At 43.0% G+C, this 21,756-nt stretch overlaps 1 protein-coding gene across 1 annotated transcript; it reads left to right on the top strand.

Moving 5' to 3' along the window:
- Positions 1–17,507: 17,507 nt before the first annotated feature.
- Positions 17,508–21,121, top strand: LOC4326420 (1-aminocyclopropane-1-carboxylate oxidase homolog 4). Its single transcript, XM_015778335.3, has 2 exons — positions 17,508–18,584; positions 20,229–21,121. Exons 1-2 carry the CDS (start codon positions 17,655–17,657, stop codon positions 20,487–20,489), a joined length of 1,191 nt encoding a protein of 396 aa, XP_015633821.1. The 5' UTR covers positions 17,508–17,654; the 3' UTR covers positions 20,490–21,121.
- Positions 21,122–21,756: the final 635 nt, after the last annotated feature.

Genomic DNA, 21,756 nt, shown 5'->3' with positions numbered 1-21,756 from the left:
TCCCCTTTCCCTCCTCTCTCTTTCCCCCTTAATTCCCCCTTGAATGGCGCCCCCAATCGCCGGGAACGGACGCGCCAAGTCCGGCCGCCTTCCATGGCCGTCGGCCGTCATTCCCGCCGCCGTTCCGACCTCCCCCGTGGCCGGCTCCCTCTCCTCTCCTATAAAATGGAACCCCCTCGATCCGTTCTCCAGTTTTAGCCCCCTCCCGAGCCTCCCCGTGGTCCCTAGCCATCTCCCCGCCGTCCTCCTCTCTCTCCCGTGCCGCCGGCCGCCTCCAGCCGCCTCTCCCTCCTCGCCGGAGCGCCGTCCGGTCGTGCCGTCGCCTCCTACAGCATCGCAGCCGCCTCCTCTCCCACGGCCTACCCTCCGTTTCGCGCGGTGACCGCCGGAGGCGCGTTCCCGCCGTCGCCCTCCTCTTTCCTTCGCGCCGGCTGCCTCCAGCCGCCTCTCCCTCCTCGCCCGAGCGCCGCCCGGCCGCGCCGTCTTCTCCCTCGGCCTCGCAGCCACCTCCTCAACCTCGGTCAGCCCTCCGTTTCGCGGGGAAAGCACCGGAGACGCGTCCTCGCCGGCAAAACAGTGGCGTTGCCGCCACTGTTCCACCTCCGGCCGCCACTGTCGCGTTTCCCGTGCGCCGGCCGATGTCGCCGTCTCCTCCCTCGGCGTCGCCGCATCGCCCTCCACCCCGGCTGCTCCTCGGTTTCGTCGGAACGCCGTCGCCGCGCCGGCCTCTCCATCCTCTTCGTCGCCGGCGTCCTTTCGGCCGCCCCTTCCTCCTCCCCGGCTCGTCGGCTTGCTGCACCACTACCACCTCCGGCATCGCAGCGGCAAGGTCGTCCTCGGCATCGTTTCCCCTCCATCCAAACCCCTCCGCGGTCCATCATCGTCGTCTCCGATCGTTCTCGTCATCGACGTCCCGTCGGTCGCCCGGCTCGTTGTCTCGCGGCACCGCCTCCGTCATCGTCATCGTAGCGGCGTGTTCCACGTCATCCTCGTCCCCGTGCAGCCGCTGCCGGCTGTCCTCGTCGCCTCCTCGCCGGTCCTGGTCGTCGTCGTCGTCGTCATCTCGTCGTTCCCGGTCGTTGTGGCGTTCGTCCCTCCGTCAAGCCGTTCTTGTCCGTCGTCCGCGTCCGTCAAGTGTGCCGCTGCAGCCCCGTCGTCATCTTCGTCCTCGCCTCCGCGTCGCCAAGCGTTGCGCCGGCCGCGTCTCGCCTTCGTCCAAGGATCGCCGCCGAAGTCGTCCCCTCGCCGTTCGTCTCCGTAGTTCCCGGCTGCCTTCGCCGCGCCCGTTCGTCGTTGTCGTTCCCACGCCTCGTCGCGTGGTGGTAAGGATCCCTCTCCCTCGCTGCCCCGTCCTCGTCCTTTCGGTGTAGCCCGTGCTCGTTGTGCGGTTGTCGGCCCCGGTACCCGTGTACCGGTGTCGGTAGTCGTTCGCTTGTGCGTGTGGTGACCGTGTTAGTGTGGCCGCTCGGTAGCCGCGTGGTTTCTACGTGTGCAGCCCGTGTGGTGTCTAGTGGAGTCCGTTTGTCGGCCACTCGCCTCGGTTGACACACAGGATCTGCTTCCGTCGACCTGTGGACCGTCTCTGTGTACTCGGTCTACCGTGGTCCTTTAGGTTGACACGTGGGGTCCGCATGTCAACGGCGCAGCCTTCCTGTCTTTTCCAGGCTAGTGCTTACACATGTTTTATAGTTGCAAAGCTTAATTATAATAATCCGCAAATCTCCATATAACAGCATTAAACTTCGGATGATCATATCTTGGTCATACGAACTCTGAATCGACCCGTTCAAGTCTCCTAATGTTTGTTATAACCTAAAGAACCCTGTGCTTTCTTTTTATGTGTTGTTATTGCTTCTTTATAGGCTTGTAGCTTTGCTTGTGTGCTTCGCGTAGCTTCTGTCGTTCCGGAGGTTCCCGAAGCGTGGTTCGTGGTCGTCTCCAAAGGTTCGGAAGGCCGTTCTCTCTGAGCAAGGCAAGTCACATCATCCTTGAGCATATTGAATCCCAGTTTATAAAATTATTTTGATTTAAATTAATGCATTACCGCTTTATTTAAATTCCCGCGTTATCACTGTTTTATTTAGCCCCATGCCTATTTACCTTTGTTAAGACATTATTATTGCTATTGTTATTATTACGTTGTTCACCCTAGGATAAACAAAACCCCAACTAGTGGGTACTCTATTCATGGTTCCACTAGTATGAATTTAGGTAGATGCTTCGCTGATTAATTAGGCAACATTAGGTGGTTTTATAACTTTAGACCTTGGGAATATTCATATCACCTGGACACTATGGAATTGTTGGATTATGGTAGAATTGGACATACCCCTCTCTTCCTCTTTCAAAGCCCCTAAAATCTGTTTTCCGGTGGGGTTTAGGTGCATGCCAGTTGTGGGAAGTAGCACCCCGGCCACTATAAGGATTAAGCTCGGGCCTCTGTTGCAAAGCACTACCGTACTTCCACATGTCTAGTGGGTAAGGCTTAGTTTGTGGCTCAGTCTGGTTATAAACAAAAGTACACGGATTGGAGATGGATGAAGTCGGGGGTCGATGGACATTCTCCAGGACAAATGAAGGCTACACGAGCTGCGGCCCGGTAGTCGAGATGTCATGGCACAGGGCTGGTGTCCTGCTGCTAGGGGGCTCAATCCTGCCTGCCTGTCCCGGGGGTTCCGGCCGTAGGTGGGGTTGGGTCGGTACTCTTGTCTATGGCTAGGATGGGTTGGAAACTATGTCACGTCTTCCGTCCGTATACCGTGGTGGTATGTGGCACGTGGTTACACGTGAGGAAGATGTGTCTTGTGGGTAAAGATGTACACCTCTGATCAGAGTATAATCTATTCGAATAGCCGCGCCCTCGGTTATGGGCAAGCCGAGCAATGTACCCAAGTTAGTGTTTTAATTCTTAAAATCTGCTTAACAACTAAAATGTGGAATGGTTGGCCTGGGTTGGCTTGGGACGAGCTGGGACCCAGGGTCGGGTCGCCAGTTCGGTCTGAATCATCGTAGGCCTTGGGTTAAGGCAGGTTCGTGAGGGTTCACGGCCTTGATTAATAACACTGTGTAGCTCTAGGATCGTCTTTTTAAAATGGCTTTGGGCAACTAAGTGACTTTTAAATGCTGTTTTCTGCAAAGCTTAACCCCTATATTATTACCCCTTGTACCCCCTTGCATTAATCATGCATCCGCCGGTGTGGCTTGCTGAGTACTGTGGTTGTACTCATTCTTGCTCAATCTTTTCCCCCTTCAGTAAGAGAAGCTTTGGAGAAGAAGTCTTAGGTGGAGTCCTGGCTTATACCCCAGTTGAGCGCCTGTGAAAATGGAGCCGTAGGCCCGCTAGTCCGCTGCTGTTTATTTTTGATTGTCAGGCCTTAAGTGCCTTTGTAATAATGTAAATATTATCGATATAATAAAGATGTGTCTTTTATATCATGTTTGTATGGTGTACCCCGGCTTTTCCTGGGACGGGGATTAATACACTAGCGTTCGGGAAAATGCAATTTTCTCGGTCGCGACAATAACGTCGCGATGCCGAAGTGGGAGGAGATGGAGGCTAGCTTGATTGAGAGGGGTATCGAACCGGCAACCGCCAATTGGCCGGAACGATCGAAGTTCTGGTATTATGCTCACGGTGGAACGCTCAACCCAGCTGATGGCTCACTGGTCTTCGGCGATCAGATACGAGAGGCTGCGCGACGACTAAGAGATGCAGTGGAAGCCTCCTCTCAGGGCACGTTCCGACCGGACAGAGATAGGGACGAGCTGACACTCGCCCTGCAGACTCCAGAGCATCCAGGACGAACACGAGGGAAAGGGGTGATTCCTTGGAAGATTGGTTTCAAGGAGGACATCCACACGTACAGGAGTCGGATGAGGAGCAAGAGAGATACCGAGGCGAAGATTGCAGATCTAGAGTTCCGGGTATCGAGCTACGAACTCAACATGCAAGAGGAGGTGGCAAGGAAGGTTGATGAACGCATGGCCGCACATCGGTCCCATGATCCCCAGCCGACCATTCCTCCTGCAATGGTGAGCCCGTCAGGAAACCGTAGCAGCTGCGCCTCAACGGGGCAGGTAGGATCATAGAGCATGGACGCCATGCAAACACAGGACGAATCGACCTGTCCCGTTGATGACATCACTCAGCGGACACCATGTGAGCTGCATATTCCTTTCAAGAACTTATTAATAAAGGTAAGCTCGTAGTTTATATATTTTAGATTTAGCCATTCCGCTAGTTGCTGCTTATATATGTTGATTACTAATAAATAATCTCTCACAACATGAAGGCAGCGTCGGGCATGGCCATCCCAACGGACCCTTCAGGTACTTACCACTGCAGGCCGATTACAGCAGGATACTCGAAGGTCGAAGTTGAGTTGGTCGAAGGCGCGTACGAGGACCTCGAGCTGGATTACCCTGGAGGAGACGGTGAGACGCATCTACGAGACACAAGCCATGCCATTATTCTATGGCGCAGGCGGTACATCATCCTCCCTGGGCGACAAGCAGCGTCTCGTGCACCATCTCCTCCGGCTCCGCCATCTCCTCCTCAGGATCCTGCACCGTCTCCTCCTCATGCTCCGCCAGCACCGTCTCCACCTCAGGCTCCAGCACCGACTCCTCCTCAGGATCCTGCACCGACTCCTCCTCGGGCTCCTACACCTACTCCTCCGCAAGCTCCTCTTCCGGCACCTTCAAAGTCAAGGGCCCCCCCAGCTCCACCGCTTGCCCACACAAGGGCAATGAAGAAGGCGAAAGTTGACGCCGCCAAGAACAAGGACCCGGGGTACGATTGCACACAAGAGGAGCTTGACGCTTACGTTGCATCAGAAGTCAAGAGACAATTCAAGCCTCGAAGTCCAGAAAAGAAGATTCCTATAGACCCCAGTGTCAGGAACTTCTTCAGGGGTATGTCTGCACCTGTCAAGGAGGCCATCAAGCTATCGGACTATGAGCGAACGCTGAAGAAAGCATCTTCTGGAAAGTCCAAACCAGTCCCTCAGCTTGGAGAGCAACCAAACCAGGAGTTGGTGACCGGGGAAGACATGACGATAGAAGAATTTATTATTGACACCGGTCTAACTACGGATCAATTGCTAGGAGTTGAACCAATAGAAAAGGCGGAATTGAAATACATGTACGAACTCGGTAAACCGCTTGTCAAGCCCGAGCTGGTGCAGTCCCTACCCACACAAATGTACAAGTTCCATCAGCTGTACATGGAGATGAGCGCCACCGGTAGAGAGATGATCGGAGCGAGCATCAGGGACCCGGACTTCTTGCAAGGAGATGATATTCTCTGGATCAATTTCAAGGGAATCTACGAAGTATACCAGCTAGACGCCCTCGACGTCTCTATTATGAGTTGCTGGATTTTGTAAGTATATCGTTCAATTATAATTCTTAATTACTACGTCTCCTTTAATTAATTAGGACCTTGTATATAAGTAGACTATATAAAATAAAATACTCCCTTTTATCGTTGTAGAATGGAGATTCGAAGGGCCCGACGGCGGAGGGTTTTCGATACTGGATTCATCGACCCTCGGAGAGTAAACGTCGCAATGCTCGACCAATATCCGCAGGAAACAGAGGACAATCTCGTCCATCTCCTGAAGGCACAGCATTACAAGACGTTCATACTGTTGCCGTACAACACAGAGTTAGTTTAATTTTACTGTCTTCCTACATACCAAATTTCATTCCCGTATGAACTTGCTAAGTGTTTCATATGTAATGCATCCCACGCACATTGCAGATTCCACTGGGTGCTTTTACTCTTCGACCTGTCGGCCTGCACCGTCAACGTATATGACTCAATGGATAAAAAAGAGTCTACGTTTGACAAGGTTTTCGAACTTATAGACAGGTACTGGCATAAGTTCCTCTGTTAATTAAGAAATTCTTGTTATGTTAATTATTTGTACTACGAATTATATCTTTAAACTCCATGTAGGGCTTGGTATCGGTTCTGTCATTTGGTCCGCGGCAACTGGAGAGAAAGACTTAGGCGGAGGTTCAAATTTCCTGTGAGTACACATGCTCTACATTTATATTTCTCCGATTCAAATTAATACATACAAGTGTATATTAATTAGATCTCACGCCGTTAATTTGTCATTTATTTGTAGTGCGCAAAGCAAAAGCAGGGAACTAACTTGTGCGGCTACTACGTGTGTGAGTATTGCCACTGCCTTGCAGACCAAATCATCACCAGAAGAGAGCTCGATGTACGTACAAATAAATTCAAAATTTCATTACGTAACGATTTCTTGTTTAATTACTAATCAATTTCATACATTCATATAGTTTATTCGCATGAGGGATAACCTGACCACACACAAGGAATTTATCGCGGCGGTTCAAGAACAACTCATGGGATTCATCAACGAAGAAATCCTTGATCACAAGGGTGAATTTTACTACGACGGAAACACAATTCACCGGTCCTTAGCTTCTGAGCTAGCAGCGACTACTACTACGTCGAAATCGTAGCTAGCTAGGACATATAATGGATTGTAATTAATACATGACTACATATGTTTCTATATGCATGTGTACACATTTTCTATAATGTAAATATATTTTGGTCATATATATATCTATATACATATGCATTTGCATAACATATATATGTATAAATACATATATATTATGCATGTACATATGTACTGAACCATATATACATATAATATAATATAATATATATATATATATATATATATATATATATATATATATATATATATATGCAGCAACAGGGCCATGCAAAAAAAAGGTCAGCTCGATCTTTAGTCCCGGTTATTTCACCCGGGACTAAAGATAGCGATCTTTAGTCCCGGATTGGTACTCCCGGTTTGGAAACCGGGACTAAAGGGGGTTACAAACCGGGACTACAAAGGGTTTCTCCACCAGTGACGTGTAAAATCGATCTCCAATGCTCTGATACCACTTGTTATGAAAATAGATGCACAACGGAGACACGAATTTTACGTGGAAAACCCTTGCGGGAAAAAACCACGGGCGCCGACCGGCAATAATCACTATAGAGGAGATGATTACAAACATAGGGAATCCGAATATATTGTGGGCCCAAAATTCGAATCACATATTTAACAGGGGAGGTGCCTCATTGGACTATCATGGACGAGACATCAATATTTGGGAGGGACAAAGAGAAGAATTGGGTGATATCTAAGCTGACAGAGTCTAGTATTCAACAAAACATAAAAATTGTTTCAGTCATTGGATTAGGCGGCTCCGGTAAAACTACTCTCGCGAAGCTAGTCTTTAACGATGGTAACACAATAAAGCAGCATTTTGAACTTATACTGTGGGTTCATGTGTCACGAGAATTTGATGTTGAGAAGCTTGTCGAGAAGTTGTATGAAGCTATTGCTGGAGACAAGCCTAACCATCTCCCATTGCAGCGTGTGAGCAGAACAATCTCAGACAAGCTGGCTGGGAAGAAGTTCCTAGTTGTAATGGATGATGTTTGGACGGAAGACCACGCTCACTGGGAGCAATTCATGGTACATCTGAAGAGTGGTGCTCCTGGAAGTAGCATTTTACTCACTGCTCGTAGTAGAAAAGTTGCGGAAGCGGTAGATTCCACATATACATTTGACATGCCATTCTTGTCTGAGGATAACAGCCAGAAAGTGTTCGAGCAAAATTTAGGAAGCGCAGCGATTGGTTTGGACCCTGAATTCCTACAAATCGGGACAGAAATTATGAAGAAATGCAGTGGTGTGCCCCTTGCAATTAAAGTTCTTGCAGGTGTCCTCCGTGGAATGAAAGGAATAGAAGAATGGCAATCCATAAGAGACAGTAATTTGTTAGATGTTGAGGATGAAGAACGTAAAATATTTGCTTGCTTATTGTTGAGTTATATTCACCTACCACATCATCTAAAGCGGTGTTTTTTACATTGTTCTATATTTCCAAGAGGATATGTAATCAAAAGGCGCCATTTAATTTCACAATGGATTGCCCATGGCTTCATCCCGACAAACCAAGCTCAACAACCTGAAGATGTTGGAATTGGCTACTTTGATTCCCTTCTGAAAGTGGGTTTTCTTCAAGATCAAGAGCAAGATCACAGTGACGAGGTGACATGCAAAATGCATGACCTGATTCATGATCTCAGTAGAAAAATTTTACAGGATGAATTTGTGTCCGGAATAGAAACTATCGATCAAACAAAGAAGTGCAGGTATTTATCATTGACTTCGTGCAGTGGGAAGGTTGATAGGAAACTATATGACAAGGTCCGTGCATTCTATGTTTCTAGGTGTAAACTTGCATCTGACAGGACTATGAACAAGCAGCGTTGCATCCGCACAGTTATATTGAAGTATATGAATATTGATTCATTGCATCTGTTCGTATCCAACTTTGAATACATGGGCTATCTTGAAATCAGCAATGTTAATTGTGAAGCACTCCCAGACGCTATCTCACATTGTTGGAACTTGAAAGCTCTTCATGTGATAAAGTGCACCAGACTTGCAAATTTACCTGAGTCTATTGGTAAGCTTAAGAAGCTTAGAACTCTAGAATTGAATGTTGCTTGGAACGTCAAGAGTTTACCTCAGTCTATCGGTGATTGTGATAGTCTTGGAAGCTTATACCTAGAAAATTGTGGAATCAAAGATATGCCAAATTCCATTGAAAAATTAGAAAATTTAAGGGTCCTTAGTTTTGTGTACTGCACGGATTTGCAGCAACTGCTACCGTCAGAACCATATGGGAAGCTTCGCAACTTACAGACCATCACTTTAACATTTTGTACGGCTTTTAAACACCTGCCACAGTGCATCACTTTATTGGGTCATCTACAATATGTAGACCTTTCATGTTGTACTGAGCTTAGAGAATTGCCTGAAGGCATAGGCGCCTTGAAAAAGCTTGAAGTTTTGAATCTAGAGAGATGCAGGAGATTGTGTGGCCTGCCAGCAGGTTGTGGGCAACTGATTCGTTTACAGCAGTTGGGCTTGTTTGTTATAGGAGATAGGACTAAGCATGCAAGGATCTCAGAGCTTGAAAAGCTTGATAAGCTTAATGGAGAATTGCAGATAAAAAATATTAAACATGTGAAGGATCCATTTGATGCAGAAATGGTTCACTTGAAGAGAAAGAATGGCATACGGAAGTTGTCATTGGATTGGTCTTCAAGGTGGGAGTTTGGGGCTAGTCATATGGAAGAAAAGCTTTCTGTCGAAGAAAGGACAGAAGAAGAGTTATCTATTATATACTAAAAGTCCATGAGACTTTCTACAAAAACTCATAAACCGACACATAGCGCTCCTATAAACGCTCTCAGATCGCCATGTGTCATTTTAATAAATTTTAAAAATTCTATGAAGAAAACAAAACATCTGACCATCGATTTTCATTTAATCTGGTGGACCCACTACTTTCAACCATAGATCTATCTTAAAAAGTTACCAAATCAAATTTATCTCTTAAAAACCTCACATCAGTCCGCATCTTATCTTATAATACGAATTCAATGCAAACCATCGAAAGGAGAAACGTGCCACGTGGCAACTCCAGTTTCGCATAAGAGGCTCGACGAAACGATCTCGCATCCGCTCGTGCAGGCATCGATGAAACGCTCTTGCGTGCGTGTGTGCAGGCCTCCAGAAATTTCTCCGTAATCAGGCCCCAATAGGCCATTGCTCGGTAGCCCATGCGAATTATGCCGTGTGATGATTCTAGAAGAGCCGGCGCCATTACTATGCATACATGTAGTGCAAACACCCGGTGTATGCTGATCAATGAACTGTACCACGTTGCTGACGCTGATTTCTCACATTGCCGCCGTACGGCTGGCAAAGCCCAGGCAAGCAGGCAGCTATTGCTTCCTTTCACCACCAGATCTTGAGGATCAAAGAATTAATAATACCTACTTTAGTTAGGGATTAAAATAAATTAGCCGGATGTAATTAAATCATCCACTAAAAAATTCTACGTTCCAAATATTAATCTTTTTAAACTTTCTACTCCCTCTGAGCTGATAACACTTGTCGTTTTGGACAAGGGTGAGACTAAACCTTAAAATGTTTGGTTATGAATAATTTCTAAAATATTTGTCTTTAAATATGGTGACTATATATATAGATTAGTCTTAAAAAGTACTTCAATAAAATCATATATTTGTTAACATTTATATACATATTATAATAAAAAATAATGGTCAAAGTTGTTTTTTAAGACCGTATCATTGTCCAAAACGACAAGTATTATCAACCCGCAGGGAGTATGTTTTTTTATTTCTATGTTTTACACCTGTATTTATGTGTTTTATATTCCAAATGTTTTCTTCCATGTATTTTGTTTTCCTAAGTTACAAACATACCTTAGGCTATATTTGAGAGGAGAGGGAAAAAATGAGATACGTAAAAGAGGTATGCCATTATCGCTTCATCAGGTGATTTAGGACTGTTTCAAACATGAAAAATATAGAAATATGATTATTTAAAAAAGTAACTTTTCTACAGATATTTTTATGTAAAAACACTCCGACATATGGGTGAAAAATGATGGACGTTTCCTTTATTTGTCCCTTTATCGAATGCAACCTTAGAACAAGTACAATATAAAGCAATAAGCTAGCTATAGAACATCGAAGGAGAGTGAAGAAAAATAGACTACATATTATTAGTTAGTTGAAGCACGAGCTACAAGACATTATGTGAGAAGTAACCACCCCTCATGAAAGGGGTAATCTCTTCACAAACTCCAAGAAAAGAATGGTGTGGATTGGATGAAAATTGGAGCCGGTATGTTAGAGACTTAATTAATTAGTTGATGATGTGAATAAATTGGTGGTCTCAATCACCTCTGCTATAAAACTTGCTCATAAAATTTGCTCTTAGAACAAAAATAATAGTGGGCTATAAACTTACGTGTATGATAGAGATTAAAATATATATATAGTGTTGGCTTTCGAGTAAAATCTAGCTCTACACATGCTTCAAGGTAAACACATTAAATTCTTATAAGTAAGATAAAGAGAGAGGAAAAAGAAATACAGAGACAATCTTATAGCCAACTTATAAGCTCTAATATAAGCTTTAGTTATCTCTACTATTAATCTGGCTCTTCCATATATGCGTATTAATTTGTTACCTGTTCACTAGGCCCAATGGGCCAGGCTCACTGTACCACGCGTGGCAAAGCCGTGCGTTTTTTCTAGTAGTATACTTAAAGTACGTACGTACGTACGAATCCCCCTGCCCTACTTTTTTTTCTTTTTTTTTCTTCCATACTTATATCTATCGATCTATTATATACTTAAAAATCCATTAAAATTTCTTAAACGCACTTAAGCTGCCACATGGCGCTTTAACAAATTAGAAAATATCATAGAAATTCTAGGAAAAGAGCAAAAAACATCTACCTCTTGATTTTCACTTAAATCGATGGGTACAATATTATAAACCGTTAAATTAAATTTATCTTAAAACAATCTAAATACTATGGGGTCCCACCTCTCCAGCAACGCAGTCCCACCTATTCTCCCATGCCATAGGGATGCACGTACACTTACAAACAAAGAATATACCATCATATGACTCTTTAGAAATGCATGTAACTAAATTAGCTCTACAATGTTTGAAAAATAAAATTTACACCATTATATGTTTACCATTAAATTAATAATGTAAAATAATTTCCACTTAAACTGGTATACTCAATACTTTGCACTATTATTTTTAAATAATACACTATTTTAAAATAAAGTTTACAAAATTATATTTTGTACTTATCAAATTAACAATTTAAGATCTATATTAACTAATTTATATGTGCACTTGAATTGTTGGACCTATTATTTAAACCATATGATCTATCTTTTATTACTTTGGACTATTATTTTCAAATAATACACTGTTTAAAAATAAATTCTACACCATTATATCGTGTGCCCATTAAATTATCAATTTAAGATCTATATTAGCTAATTTACACTTACACTTACACTGGAACCGGTGGACCCATTATTTAAATCATCGGATCTATTAATTAATAAATAAAGCATCTGGAGTTCTCTTTTTGGCCTGTCGCACAATGCACGTCTGTACCTCTGCCTTTCGCACGCGTGACAAAGCATTGTATCTGAGGCATCGAAGGTGATCATGCGCTACCGCTTTACCATATATCAAATCATATATGGATCATGATTAATTTTGTTAATAACATAGAAAGAAAATTAAAGGTGTGATGCAGCAAGAGAAGAATAAAGTACCGTGGGTTGAGTTTTTCCAACACTTAGCTACGTTTACACAGAAACCGAGAGTTGATTACATAATAATTATAATATATCGTGTTATGTCGTATTTAGATTTTGCACTATATATTTGTTCGTGCAGGTGAAATAAATTATTATGTTATAAGTATAATCACATTATTAATGAATATGAATAAAACTCTTACTAGGACGAGAGTGTTATAAGGGAAATTAAGGCACTTTTTTTTCATGATTCTTTATTTTAGATTTTTGTTTCCACGCTTTCCATGTTTCTAAATTTTTTTTAAACAACTTTTAATTTTTTTAGAAGTTAATTCATTCGTTTTTACCCTCAAATAGCTATCACATAAATAAGGTAATTCATCAATTTCAGCTGTCCTATTCCTAAGTAGTACTATTATTTTTTCATGCGAGTCATGATGATCAGTAGAATGGTCATCAACAAATAATCAAAGTCGTAAGATGAATATGTAAGAGCTACTATGAACAATTGTAAATAGGTGCCAAAATTGATTACTATTAATTAGACATATAAAGCATTGCTAGCAACATAATTAATTTCTCTCGACGAAACTGGAATGAATATTACCACATGTCCCATACATATATATTACATGGCTAATTACATGCGTTACGTCCATTAAAATTCCTTAAAACACTCTCAACCTGCCACGTGGTGCTCTAATAAATTAGAGAAAATCTTGAAATTCTAAGAAAAAAAAAGGCAAAACATCTATTAGATTATTTTCACTTAAATAGGTGGGTCCAATATCATCAACCGTTAGATTGAAATTGATCTTAGAATAAATTAAAAACTACGGGGTCCCACCTCTCCTCCCGTGGCATAGGTAAGCACGTACGTACGTATATGCTTCTCTCCCTTTCTTACTATATCGTGCGGTTTCATGAGACGATTGGCATTTTTGGTATGTAGCCATACTACACAGTACGTGTAGAGACAGTATGTATGCAATACTTTATTACTTAGCTGAGAAAGTAAGATCATTCAAAAGTCGTATAAATCGTATGTACTTAATCCATCTCCTACTCAACCCTTAAATTATTATGAAAGAATATTATCTGATCTTTAGTTTGCCCATAATCTACGAGGCAAAAATTTTAAACAAGCAATAATCTTATCTTTCAATAATATAAGTGCCCGCGCATACGCGCGGGCTACCTTGAATATGAAAAACGATCTGGATTTGCTCAACAATCTTGAACCACCTGTAGAAAATCTAATATGTTGTATTTTGGTATTTTCTGATATATTGGATCGACCCTCTCATGGGGTATATATAGGAGTACATAGGGGATAGAGACTTGGAGTACAATAGAAATAAGAGTAGATTTATCTTTAGGATTCTATCTCTAGGATTCTATCTTATCTCTAGGATTCTATCTCTAGGATATATCTTATCTCTATAATTTGTATTTGACTCTTATCTCTAACTACCATATTATACTTCTAACATTCCCCCTCAGTCGTAACGGGAGCGAAGCGAACGATTGCGACTGGATTTGAAATCTTCTATTTCTTCATCTTTCTTTGACTCACCATCATCGACTGCATCTCTGATGGACGGTCCTCCACCTGGTGCCTGCGTCCCCTTCTGTGTCGTCCCTTGAGTCTCCTCTATTCCCTCCCGCAGTCATAGCGGGAGTGTCATGGACGATAGCGATGACACGGACGCTTGGACTGGAGTTTCCGTCAATGATTTTTGTTGTAGACGTTCGTCGATGTAGCCGATCATGAAGTAACTGTGGTTGTCGGTGTAGCCGCATATAGCCAAAGGCGAAAAAAAAATATTTACGCCATGGTGTGAAGACAAAAACTGTAATTGTTAGCATCTTGCACCTTGTAGATGTCAGAGGATGCCATTGGGGACGTCTTGCATATGTCAGAGGACGTCGTTGGCAATGAGGCCACCACTTTGGTTGGTCCTTCTGCGCCGTATAGCGGTCATCACAATAGTGATGCCGGGTTGATGCAGTCGTTATAGTCGTACATGACGTGATCGATGCCGTTGTCGGTGACGCGGTCGTTGCCGTCGTAGAGGACACGGTCGATGTCGTCGATGAAGCGTCTTGCAGATTAATCTGTCAGAGGACGCGAGGTGTCCATCTATGTAGACGAGTTGGCAGCGGCGATGCAGATCGATCCATGGATGAGGCCGGATGGTATGATGCTTGTTGACATTGTCTGCTCCTGTAACACCTGCCGCATTGCTCCTGACGATCATATGGTTTTCTGTGGCTAGCTAATAGATCTAAAACTAATTATTAGAAAACGCATCTAATGATATGCGGTAAACTAATCTGTAAATGATTGGAGAGGCTAGCTAGCTAATGCGGTGCGGTGCCCCAGGGAGAAATTGATCTCATCTCCCTGGGGCAGCGCGGATGGAACCTAGCTGGAACCGAGGATCGATCGACGTTTGTCTACGGCTCTGATACCATGTAGAAAATCTAATACGCTGTATTTTAGTATTTTCTGATATATTGGATCGACCCTCTCATGGGGTATATATAGGAGTACATAGGGGATAGAGACTTGGAGTACAATACAAGTAAGAGTAGAATTATCTCTAGGATTCTATCTCTAGGACTCTATCTTATCTCTAGGATTCTATCTCTAGGATATATCTTATCTCTATAATTTATATTTGACTCTTATCTCTAACTACCATATTATACTTCTAACACCACCATTGGAAATTGAGGAGCTCACAGTTATTGGCTATAGGGGTCTCCAATTGCCACGTTGGATGACAAAGCAATGGGATTCTTGTGATCTGAAATACATGCATATGCTAAAGCAGAGCAATCCACCTCAATTCTGCCAACTGACTAAACTAGTGTTGGTAAACTTACCAAACTTGGAGCACCTATGGGGACTTGCGGATTTACCTAGGATAAAGACTCTTGAGCTGAGAGAAATGCCTAAGTTGATAGAATTGCTTACTACCACAACTGGATTAGAAAATTGGGAGCAAGAAGACCAAGTGCAGTGCTGTTTCCCTGACCTCTCCACTCTGGTAATAAGTGACTGTCCAAGATTGATTGTGAAGCCATACTTTCCAGATTCTCTGAAGAATCTTACATTGGAAGGAAGCCATGGGCAATTGCTTTCCTCAGGATGCTTCTTCCATCCGCGTCATGCAGCTCATGGTCATGGCAACGAGTCTTCATCTTCATCCTGTATTGTGGATGTGAAGTATCCCCACCTCACGTATCTAAAACTTGATCGACTGATAGGCTCATCATCTGGCTGGGAGATGCTGCGGCACCTCACTGAGCTTCGTACATTGGAAATATCTGAGTGCAGGGACCTTAGGTATTTGCCCGAGAGCATGCGGAGCCTCACCTGCCTCCATTACCATATGCTGCTCATAGATCGCTGCAATCTTTGTGTGCTGCCGGAGTGGCTTGGGGAACTGCAATCTCTACAGGATCTGCGCTTCCTAAATCTCCCAATAATAACGTCCATCGCCCCTCAATCAATACAACGCCTCACATGCCTCCAAGTGTTGCACATAATGTCATGCCATGCCCTGCAGCAGCTGCCGGAGCAACTCGGGGAACTCTGCTCACTCCGTGGGCTTCACATTTATGATTTGCCTGGTGTGACATGCCTTCCCGAGAGCATGCAACGCCTCACATCGCTTCAATGGCTCACCCTGATTTGCTGTGACGCGCTGACCCAGCTTCCAGAGTGGCTAGGTGAACTCTCTGCACTTCGAAGGTTCCATATCCTTGGATGCTCCGGCCTGACATCGTTGCCCCAATCCATACAACGTCTTACCGGTCTAGAGGAATTGTGTATACGTAACTGTCCTGCACTGGTTAGGCGTTGCAAGCAAGGAGTTGGGGAGGATTGGCATCTGGTCTCTCATATTCCGGATTTAAAGTTGATGGACTAGGGACTTCAACATGTATCAGCAAACATATTCTAACCCAACAATCTTAGCCAGGTGAAATATTTTTTTTCTTTTGTGAAAGATTTCACTTCAATTTTCTCAAGGAACAAATACTTCCCTTTATAAGCACAGCACCAGCGCACCACATTTATTTTTACCAATCCACATGTATTATGGTCAAAGTTATACAAAACCACACACATGTGGCACGTAACCCTGAGTATTACGTTCCAAGAATTTTACAAAACCACACCGCTATCCAATTTGACTTGTTATTATGCCAAAGTAAAAGTGTGTAAACTTAGATAGCTACTACTACTGGTGTATGATAGGTCAAAGAAGTTATAAGTTTGACATGTAATTTTAAAGGTCATAGCAATGTTGGATCCAAGAATAATTGATCAAATGTGTGGTTTTTATGAAACTTTATGACCATAATACTTTGGATTATTTGCCACATATCAAAGACCATGTGGTTTTATACAACTTAGATCATATATAATTTATGTGGTTTTATGAAATTTACTCATTTAAATATTAAGTTATTATATCATAGCGTGGAAGAGCTGCTACTCCCTTGAGGCACTTCTTTTCAGCAAAATCAACTATTCAAAATTTTGACTAATAATTGAACAAAAGTATACTTCATATGTCCACAAAATACAAGGGGTTGCACTTGTAAAGTACCTAACCAAAGTCTGTTATATTTGTGGAGAGAGATGTTTGTGTTTCTTGTCATGTATACTAGAGCTTTATTGGAAAATATTGTGATATGATGCTAATTTTATATAGTTGTTGATAATATATTATTAAAGAAACTAATGTTCAAAGTATAACTGTGATGATCGTGTAAAAAATCAAATACGACTTAAATTTTAGAACCGGGGGAAGTTTATTTCGGCCCATGTTTAATATTTTGACTCGCTGTCCATTAGTCTATGTATTTGGCTGATTGCCGGCGCTTTGATTAGCCTGGTACCACTTACCAGCTCTTCGATCATTAGTCTAAAATTTTGCTAGTTGCATATACTCCATCCGTTTATAAATATTTAACTTCGTTGATTTTTTTAAACATGTTTGATCATTCGTCTTATTAAAAAAATTAAGTAATTATTAATTCTTTTCCTATCGTTTGATCATTGTTAAATATACTTTCATTATACATATAGTTTTACATATTTCACAAAATTTTTTGAATAAGACGAACGGTTAAATATGTGCTAAAAAGTCAATGGTGTCAAATATTTAGAAACGGAGGGAGTATATGACTTTGTGTATATATATTGTTTGAGTTTTGATCTGTTTTTGATGTATACATTGTAGAAGAAAGGTGTCCATCCACTTTGCCCTGCCGACAAAATTCTCAGGTGGTCTCATGTTTCCCACAGTTTTAATTCGGAGCAATATCTGAAGGAATCAAAACTGAAAGCACACGGACACGGCATTTCGCCAAGAAAGGAGTAGGTAGGATGGCGGCAGCCGAGGAGCGCGACGCCGCGGCGGCGTCGTCTCTGGCCGAGTTCCACGCGTCGCGCGCCGGCGTCCGCGGCCTCGTCGAGTCTGGCGCCACCGCCGTGCCACCGCTCTTCCTCCCGCCAGGCTGCGGCCGCGAGCGCTCGACGCCGCCTACGCCGCCGCGAGCGACGGCCTTCGCCATCCCGACCGTTGACCTCTCCCTCCCGCGCTCGGCCACCGTCCCGCTCGTCCGCGCCGCCGCGACCTCGTGCGGCTTCTTCCACGTCACCAGCCACGGCGTCCCGCGCGGCACCGTCGCCTCCGCCGTCGCCGCCGTGCGGGCGTTCCACGAGCAGCCCGCCGCGTCCCGCTCGCCGTGCTACTCGCTGGCCCCCGTCGGAGGCGTCGCCTACTCCACCATCCCCATCCAGCAGCCGCCGCCGCAAGACGGCTCCTCCAGCGACCACCGCGCCGCAACCGCTGCGTCTCCTCTCCTCCCATGGCGCGACTCGCTGGTGGTACGCTTCGGCCCGGGGCCCGAGGCTCCCGACCTAGGGCGCCTTCCCGCGTCCTGCCGGGACGCGCTGCCGGAGTACCAGCGGTCGCTGACGGTGTTCGGGAAGGAGATGGCCGGGCTGCTGTCGGAGGCGCTCGGCGGCGGCGGCGGCGGCGGCGGCGTCGGGGCGGAGCGGCTGGAGCGGGAGATGCAGGTGGAGGGGTGGCTGATGGCGTGCCACTACTACCCGCCGTGCCCGGAGCCGGAGCGGGTGGTCGGCAGCCTGGAGCACACCGACCCCAGCCTCTTCACCGTCCTGGCGCAGGACGCCGTCGGCGGGCTGCAGGTCCGGCGGGAGGAAGAAGAAGGCGGCGGCGGCGGAGGCGAGTGGGTCGACGTGGCGCCGGTCGCCGGCGCACTGGTGGTCAACGTCGGGGACGTGCTCAAGGTACCGTTTGATTAACTTATCTTTGCAACTCGACACGTCCTATTGATAGCCGATGATAAGTAAAAATATGTAGTAATAAAATATTACCGTTTCAGTCACAGAGAAAATGTTACAGTCAACTTGGCTGTAATTAACAGTATTAGTTTTGGACTTAGAAGATGACGTACCAGCTACATTTGTATAGTATAAGAAAAGCCTGGATAATATTACTGTTCTGTAACTATTTTCTTAAGAAAAAGATTAAGCAGTCCAAATTGTCTTATAAGATTTTAAGAAGTCTGAAACGATATTAGTTACTAAGAAGCTTTGAATTTTTTTGTCATTTTTTTTAAAAAACATAGTAAATAGTAACATTTCTTACAGGATTATTAAAATATATTCAATGTTAGATTTACTTAAGCTGATTTAATATTTTATAGATGTTGTTAAGTTTTTCTATAAATTTTGTCAAAGTTAGTTTGATCGATTTTTTTTAAAAAAATAGTAAATAGTAACATTTCTAATAATACTATTAAAATATAGATGTTGGTAAGGGTTTCTATAAATTTTGTCAATGTTATTTTGATCATTTTTTTTAAAAAAACATAGTAAATAGTAACATTTCTAACAATATTATATTAGAATATATTCAATGCTAGATTTTCTTAAACTAATTTAGTATTATAGATGTTGCTAAGTTTTTCTATAAATTTTGTTAAAGTTGAAAAACTTGAAGCTTCTTGGTGTATAAAGTTTGACACATGGCCACGTGGGTACTAGTACTACACTCATACCCTCCATTCCTAAATATATGTACCTTTTCCATAATTTAAATTTTAAACACAAAATAAGCATTTTTATACATAATATAAGCGGTTTTAGGATAATGATTTCAACACATGGGAATCTAAGTAGGTTTTAGCTGATCTGGTGCTTCCGAGGAAAATTCAAAATTTGACTGATAATTTGCATGACTGAAATAAAATATTTTACTTTTACCATAATCTGTGCTAAACAATCTATGAATGCTTATATTTAGAAACCTAAGGAAGTACTAGTAGGAATGATCTTGGCCTTCAAAATTTCTTGGTTGAATCTATAGCCCAACCCCTTTAATCTATACTGTTCAATTAGAACGGGGTAATATGCATGTAGCACAAAATTGTTCCCCATGTTAGTACTTCTTGGGAGGCTGTGATCGGCATTACGTCTATGTAAACTAGTTGATACCTCGCGCTTTGTTACCGGATATGTGGATGAATACATGTTATATATTATAGAAATAGTAGATGTATATGTTTAAATAATGTGGAGATAATGATTTGACATTGCTTGCATATTGAGTTCTAAAAATGCAACAAATTTGTAATTGATATGTTATGTTTGCATGATATTTAAAATATTCTAGATAATAATTGCTAGTGGGTGATGACGTCGCACACTTGCATATTAAGCTTTAGGAGTTAGCGGGCATCAACTTTATAGTAAGATATGATTTTAATAGATTTGGTGTGCAACTAATATTTGAATAGATTTAGTATACAATACTGGCCGGCTCGGGCTTTACCCCGGTGAAAAAAAAAAAGATTGTCAGCTGTACATATTCTGGAAGCTTATATATATTCTAGTAATTATATACCTATGTACTTACACCACAATTGTCAGATGGTTTCGAACGAGGAGTACAAGAGCGTGGAGCACAGGGTGGTGATCAAGTCTAGCCAAGACGCCAGGGTCTCCATTGCTGTCTTCTTCAACCCAGCCAAGCGCGATGCCTCCGACCTGTTCGGGCCCCTCCCGGAGCTCCTCACCGCGGAGAGGCCGGCACGGTTCCGGCGCTTCTCCGTGCCGGAGTTCATGCGTTCTCGAAGGGAATCCGGCCATGGCAAGTCATCGATCGATTCATTCAGGATTGCTGCAGATTAACGACGGCTCAGCAGGCAACATTCATGGACAAGGTGATGCTACCGAGTAAAAGATGTCTGAAGTATTTTCAACGCTTAATGGATATGATTGTTGTAGATGTGTGTGCAATAGGGGGTATATTAATGGGTTTAGCCTTGTACATTAACAACAAAAGGTTTGCACCACACTTGTTTTGATTGGACAATCTCATCGGTCGAGTATAAGAAATAAGGGTCGGTAATTAACTCGGTGATGATCTCTTCGATTCCATGCAAATTAGATAAACTAGGAAGAAAACCCACACACATAAGCGGGCATTTTATTTTACCTTGCATAAAATTTAATTATTTTAAGAGAACTATTAGGTTATAGGGGTTGTTTAGCTGAAGCTCAGGCCTCCGAAATGGGAAGCCGGACTCAGGCTAATGATGCATGACAGTGATTCGGTACAGGCGTCCAGAAAATCTTTCTGGCCTTCAACCGAACAGCGCTCAGGCTCCTTTTCACCAGGGCACGAACCAAAGATCATAGTACTGATAATTATTGTTGATGCTCTTTAACCCTGGTCTGTGCAACTCAGACTCTGTACACCTGTTATTTTCAGAGAGAAATGGCCTGTGATATTGCACAAGCTTTATTGTTGTTGCCCTTTTTTCCTTTCTCGTTATTTTCTTAACATTGCTGCTTGTACATTGTTCCTTAATGCAATTTTTGAAGCCAACTATGAATTTTTTTTAGCCATCAGTTTTCTTGGTTTTGTGTTTGCCATTTGGAACTACTATTTCAAAGGTACAGGCTATCCTATTTACTTTTACCATGTTTCAGGAAAGTGATATTGGAAAATCTTGTCATGACCAACATGTATAGTGCAGGTTTCACTATTAACTAGTGTCTTCTCCTGGGGTTGTGCGAGGAGTTGCCAATGTGTGGTGGCGATGATGTTTGTTTTTTTTTTTGTTTTTTCCTGGTTACGATTCCTAATATTGCAGTTTTATGTTTTTTTTCTTGCTATAGCGATATGAAACTTCGCACTATCTCGTATTTGTTGTTTAATTTCAAAAAACTAAACCCACATATAAAAAGGCTTATATGGGCATCCTATAAATGCTGATTGGCAACATGAATTGTAGATAGAGAAGTATTAATATATATATATATATATATATATATATATATATATATATATATATATATATATATATATATATATATATATATATATATATATATATATATATATATATATATATATATATATATAGCTTGCAAAGTCTATCATAACTTGAAT

Source organism: Oryza sativa, chromosome 1 (genome assembly GCF_034140825.1).
Source record: "Oryza sativa Japonica Group chromosome 1, ASM3414082v1".
NCBI classification, from domain to species: domain Eukaryota; kingdom Viridiplantae; phylum Streptophyta; class Magnoliopsida; order Poales; family Poaceae; genus Oryza; species Oryza sativa.
This window is presented reverse-complemented; position numbering and strand designations above follow the sequence as displayed.

Excerpts from the sequence above, each read along its gene's own strand:
- LOC4326420 (XM_015778335.3), top strand. The coding sequence starts at position 17,655 with ATGGCGGCAGCCGAGGAGCGCGACGCCGCGGCGGCGTCGTCTCTGGCC. Across the intron at positions 18,585-20,228 it reads ACGTCGGGGACGTGCTCAAG|ATGGTTTCGAACGAGGAGTA; the intron begins GTACCGTTTGAT and ends CACAATTGTCAG.